Source organism: Daktulosphaira vitifoliae, unplaced genomic scaffold (assembly GCF_025091365.1).
Source record: "Daktulosphaira vitifoliae isolate Bord-2020 unplaced genomic scaffold, ASM2509136v1 Scaffold_2, whole genome shotgun sequence".
NCBI lineage: Eukaryota > Metazoa > Arthropoda > Insecta > Hemiptera > Phylloxeridae > Daktulosphaira > Daktulosphaira vitifoliae.
The window spans coordinates 14,183,706-14,190,207 of NW_026099573.1; the positions used below are offsets into that span (position 1 = coordinate 14,183,706).

The following is a 6,502-nucleotide window of genomic DNA, read 5'->3' on the forward strand; positions in this document are numbered from 1 at the left end:
TGTACAACAATCACACTGACAGTTTTCTATCTATTTATTTTTTTAGAAAACCTTATTTATAGTATTATTTATTTATCTTATAAAGAAAAATGCTTTTACACGACCAAAATGATGTATTTATTGTCCTTAATGTCACCCCCGGAAATGTTACTTTTCTTGAATGCAGTCCTGATTAAGTTTTAATTCATCAAAAAAATTGAAAATGTGATTTTAAAATATTTTCAATAATTAAAATAAAATTCTATTATTTAATACAACGAGGAAAAAACGTTTTTATGGCAAAATTACTTAGCGTACTCCGATTTTCAAAGTTTTTTTATCTACAAAAGTACTTGATTACGTGTGTTTTACGACTTAAGATTTAAAATTTTCACTATTCCCCAAAAAATTAATTCAATCCGTTCATTTTTTACCTTCTTTTTTTAAGACCACTCGCATTTTTTCATATTATATTTTTTCCATTAATTTTATTACTTTTTCCATTATTTTTACGATTGATTGGGTTAAATTATTAAATATCTTCTTTGTAACTTTTTTTTCGAATATTGTTTAAGTTATACATTACATGTTTGGATTATTAAGTATACATTCATTCATTTTATATGTTTATTACATTGTTTAAACTTATGTTTAATAACTAACTTACTGTTTCAATGTATATCATTCGCTTTGAAATTTTTTATGTCCAGAAAGAGTTTATATTTGAATACGCGATTTTGCATATGTGCATATGTCTCATATATTTTGTATATTTTATCAATGAATGTTTGATAGCTAAATATAAATTTTAGCACAGTTATAAGTATATAACATTGTACATTCATTATTAGTAAAGTACATGTATAAGTCTATGAGTTTATAGAAAAAATAAGGACTAATCTATGAAATCTATCTTATACAACATGAAATCACAGTAACCAACATTTTCTTCAAATTTGACATTTTTTACATAGTTCTATGAATAATATTCTACTAAATTTTTCATAATATTTACGCAATTATTGCAATTAGAATATTATTAATTATTGTGTATACTACGGGAATACTTAAAGGGGAAACGAGCTATTTCCCCCCTTGACCCATTAAAATTTTTTATGACTGATATCTAAGAAATATGGTCTAAATATAATTAAGGACTTTTTTTTTTTTATCACTTTAATTTTTAACAAAAGTTGTCTATAATATATTTACCAAAATAAAATGTATTAAATACCCTCCTAAAATAATATCAGAATATGCCTCTGGTGAATACTTCACTAAGCAATCGTCAACTTTATACCCAACACATTATACTATTTTCTCTTTGTTCAAAAGTTACGTATGTACCCCAGTCAAGCTCCACGTAGCTTATAATCACTCATTAATAATTAAATTGCTGATATAAATATTTTAAGAATATTCATTCTCAAATTATTTAACTTAAAATAATTGAATAATTTTGTATATTTGACTGAATATTAAAATAGAATAAGTTAACTTGCAAATATCTAGAACTATTTCAAAAACACTTAAACAAATATTTTAATTTTAAAAACAACTTTGCAAATAGTAGATAAAATAAACTAAACTTTAGTCAATATACATCTTTAAATGTATAAAATATGTATATATTCTAACTAATATGAATCTAACAAATAAGTTATACTAAATTTTGTTTTCTATATTTTCAATTGACTATAAAATGTTCATAAAAATATACTATTTCACTTTTTTCATATTTTGGATAAATCAAATCGATACAACTAGCAAAAGACAATCGGATGTAAACGATTATACTGCATATTTATTTGAAGTAATCAATTATGTTCGATTTCCAGGTGAAAATTCTTCAATGCAACACTTAACAGACGGTTTAACGGTAAATTCAGATACCATTCCAAACTTTATTGGAAACTTAAGTCTACATCTAAATTTCAATAATTTGCCTAGAATATATGATGCTATTAATGAATTACTTATCTGTAGATATACAATTGTTATAGAAATTTTCATTAAAAATATTGGTTTAATACTGCAATATTGTGATAACTATCATTTAAAAAACCAATTTTATGATTTTACTGAATGTTTAATTACACTTAATGATGCATTAGAAAGTTCAAAGACTCTATTTGAAAATATTAATAATGTCATACAATTCTTTAGTAATTTACATATGAATTACGTATTTAATGAGTATGAAAAAAAAACAAATATTATTAATGAAATTTCTTTTATTAATGATGGCATTCAATCGAATAGAAAATTGGACATACTTGAGTATATCGATAACAACGGTAATCCTAAAGTTGAGATGGTTATTGGGGATATTGAAAATGTCAAAAATTTTCATAACATTATATCTACGATGATTTCATTTACTTCTATTACAAACAATAAGTACTATAGTTTTCAAGATGAATTAAAAAATGATGATGCAATGGAGCACGATAACTATTCAATTTCCTGTTTATATTATGTCCAAGTATGTAATAATCTCAAAGTATTTTATGATGAAGCATTTAAGCTCGAGTACATCAATTTTGGTTTTCATAACTTACTACATCCGACAACACCAGAGTAAAGTATATTATTATTTTTAAATAATATTTCATTAATAAATTTATTATTTTTGTAGAATGTTATTTTGTAAATTCATCCATGTTATTCAAACTATACTTCTTTAATCACTCTATGTTTAAAGAAGAAACATGTACATTACTCTTATTTTACAACGTATATATATATCGTGAAATTACTAATAATAAAAATAAAAGCACCGACTCCTTCTAATGATTACTTAAAAATATTAATAGCTTTCGAAAAACTATTTCAACATTTGTTATCCATGAGTCATTTTCTTAATTAAATTATGTTCTATTTCATAATCTAGTTAAATATGTATATTACCACTTCATAAAAAAAAATTGAAACCCATTAAATTATGAAGTCATTTTTTTTTCCTCCTCGCCTTAATCCCAACTACTTGGGGTCGGCCACCCTTGTGCTAAACTTCCACTTGACACGATCTCCCACATCCTCAACGCTCACATCAGCTGTCCTCATATCGCATTCAATAACATGACCAAATCATCTAAGTCTATTTTTCCTCATCTTATCCACGATTTTCTCTAGTCACTCCACTCATCTATCTAAGCATTCTCATCTCTGCTCTACTTTCTTATCAACCGCCCAACACTCTGAACCTTACATCATAGCTGGTCTCACTATATTCTTGTAGAATTTACCTTTCAGCCTCATTGGAATTCTTTTATCGCATAAGACTCCACACGCTTCTCTCTACTTCAACCACATGCACTAAATTCTGTGTCTTACATCCTCGTCAATATCACCGCTCTTTTGCACAACTGATCCTAAATACTTAAAACTTTCCACTTATCACTGGTCTTTCTCTACTTTTGCTCTTCTGCCATACTTTGAATTGCTTTTTCTCACTTTTTATGATTTTTTGAACGTCCACATCCCACCACTAGGTTTCCTTGTTGCCTGGCATTCTACTCCTACTCTCACCAACAATCTCCTTTGTAATATTCCTAACATAACTAGCAAATCTATTCCACACATCATTTATGTCTCCTTCGACATTTCATACTGTCCTCTCCTTTACCGTCTTGACAAACTCTTTTTCATTTCCCCTCTCAATTTCCACCAACGAATTTTCGATTTTTCTCCCGTGTTCTTTCTGTTTTTTTATATTCTTTTCCCGGTACACCAAAAATCCATTATCATCAGTCTATGCTGTGTAGTTACACTCTCGCCTGATATAACTTAAAAATCCTTTACTCGCTTTACGCTCCCTCTCTTCCACATAAAACACCAATCTGTGATCTATTCCTCCCACTCTTATAAGTTATATAATGTTCTTCTCTCGTTCTAAAATAAGTATTAACCACAGCAAGATTATACGATACCCGTTAAATTATGAGATATGGTTCTAAAAAATAATTATTAGCTAATAAATCAAAGTAAGGTCAAATACAATGTAGGTTCTACATCTTTAATAAGCGAACAATTCTACAACTCTTTAATTTATTTTACTGTATAACTGACTAGCATTTTCTCCAAAGTGTTCTATATAACTTGACATCTTGAGAACATGCACTTTCTAGATTCGCTGTAATTTACATTTTTAATGAACCAAAACTATTAATTATTTGGGAATGATCTATTATACGGAGTCATGTTCAACTAAAGATATATACTAACACTAAAAAGCCGTCTGCCATATTCACCTTACAACTAGTTGAAGCCGACACCATATGGAGTTTATGCACCATCGCTAAATGTTCATTACGAATATTAGGCTTTATCATCTCGTATTAATTACTTTTAAACATAATTGATTTTACAACTTTGTACAACGCTAGTAGGCATTTAAAAATACAAAATTTGTGTTAATACTTTTACACAAACAACTTTATAAATTATAATTTTCAATAGTAACCGCTATTTTTTATATCAATAAAAGTTCGTTTGGTAACGTTTATTTACCAATTTTGCTATATTATATATGGCATCAACTTCACAGATAACTCAAACATGACTACAACATGGTCGAATTTTAGAACTTCATGGCACGCTATTATTGCTACTTTTATATATATAGACATATTGGTACAATTGACAAACTACCTTTTAAAAATATCCATAGATTTTATTACAATTAATCATTAACTCTTTATTTTGTATTTTTGTATTCATAGACTTGTATCATCATTATATGATGACTCATCTGAAGATCTCGCAGTCAGTGTTATAAATACAATATTTAACGTGGATAATAGGCAATCATTAACTAATACGAAAATTTTGGTGAACAATCAAATTAAAGATTTAAATGATGTACAGTATGATGAAGAAAATCTAATGAATTTCTTTAAAAGAAAGCAAGAAGTTGCACACATATTTAAGTGTAGGTATAGTGAATTATTAAGACACGTTACTGGCTTTTTAACTGCTTTACAACATGTATGCATGTCAGAACATAATCATAAACGTTATGAGAACTTCATTACTTGTGTAAATTCCTTAAAAAGTACATTACCATCAGTTACAACTATGATCAATCGTTTATTAGCAATTTTGGCCTTGTTAAAAAAAGCGTCCATTGGGGATTATATAGCGAAATCACAATCATGTTTTAAAAGTGTAGTGAAAATTGCATCAGGATATAAGAATATTTTAAAAAACCTAAATATTTTTTTAAATGATGAAACTAATGCAACAAATGCAAAAACATTTTTTGAAGAGTTCAGTGAAAATAAATTTTTTGTGACCCAGATATTTTCAGATACTAAATTCAATCAATTTCTTAAATATTGTGTTCTTGAAAAACCATTGTTAAATAAATATAACTTAATAAAGTCATATCAAAATATCGATAATAATTTAATATTTCTTAGTTTAAGTTCAGATATAATACAAATTTGTGAAGATTTTGTTAAAACTGACTACGATTTATATTTTAGTGAATTATTAAACTAATATATTATTTTTTATAAGTAAAATAAATACCATTTTACATTTTTTAAATTTCCTCGGTGTTATGATTTAATAAAGCCCTATATATGTATTTTAATATCATTGAAATCTTTTAAATTGTTAAATTTACTTAACAAATGTTAAAAATTATGTGAGACTTGACTTTATTTCATTCATTAATAAAATAAAAAAATATAGTAAAAATTTATTACTAAAGAATAATATTATTTAAAATTAAAATTCTATTAAAAATATTGATTTATGACTAGAATATATAACTCAAAAAGTCACAAAAATTATGTGTTAAACGAACTGAGAGAGCAGAGTGTGAAGGTAACATATAGCGTGTAGTTGAAGAAATTAAAGTAAACGCTAATGTATACATAGATAGTCATAAACTGGAGCAAGTAGAGGAAATGGTATACCTAGGGATCAAAATTACATCTGTTGGTAAGAGCGTCCGCGAGATAAAACAACGCATAACATTAGTAAAAGCTACCTTTAGTAAAAAAACATAAGTTGCTCACTTCAATAAAGTTACATCTCAATATCAAGAAGAGACTTATAAAAACATATGTATGGAATGTTGCAACATATGGATGTGAAACTTGGATAATAAATGATACCAAAAAGAAAAAATTAGAAAATTTCTAGATGTGGTGTTGGAGGCATATAGATAAGTTGGATCGAGCGAAAAACAAATGAAGAAGTGTTTAGAGCTGTGGGAGAAAATCACAAAATTATAGATGCGATTAGAGCAATACGCTGGAAAATGGTTGGAGGTGCCCTGAGACACTGAGAAGAGTTGTGTCATAACTTAAAAATTAATAAAAGAAAAAGATTGAAAGAGTTTATATTGTTGAGTGAATTAAAGTGAGGATTAGAGTTAGAGTTACTTTTGATTCGGGGTGTGATTAAAGGGTTATAAAATGACAATATAAATATTCTTATAAATTTAAAAATCTTACCTGATAATTATTCTTCAATTGTTATATTAACTTCAGTGATAATATTAATAAAA

General features: G+C 26.8%; 1 protein-coding gene across 1 annotated transcript; it reads left to right on the forward strand.

Annotated features, from left to right (window-relative positions):
* Positions 1 to 1,607: 1,607 nt before the first annotated feature.
* LOC126899019 (uncharacterized) lies at positions 1,608 to 5,571 on the forward strand. The gene is made up of 2 exons (XM_050673496.1): positions 1,608 to 2,559; positions 4,704 to 5,571. Exons 1-2 carry the CDS (start codon positions 1,682 to 1,684, stop codon positions 5,482 to 5,484), a joined length of 1,659 nt encoding a protein of 552 aa, XP_050529453.1. The 5' UTR covers positions 1,608 to 1,681; the 3' UTR covers positions 5,485 to 5,571.
* The last annotated feature ends 931 nt before the right edge of the window (positions 5,572 to 6,502 follow it).

Coding starts and splice junctions, on each gene's coding strand:
- LOC126899019 (XM_050673496.1), top strand. CDS start 1,682: ATGTTCATAAAAATATACTATTTCACTTTTTTCATATTTTGGATAAAT. Junction 2,560..4,703: donor CTACATCCGACAACACCAGA/GTAAAGTATATT, acceptor TTGTATTCATAG/ACTTGTATCATCATTATATG.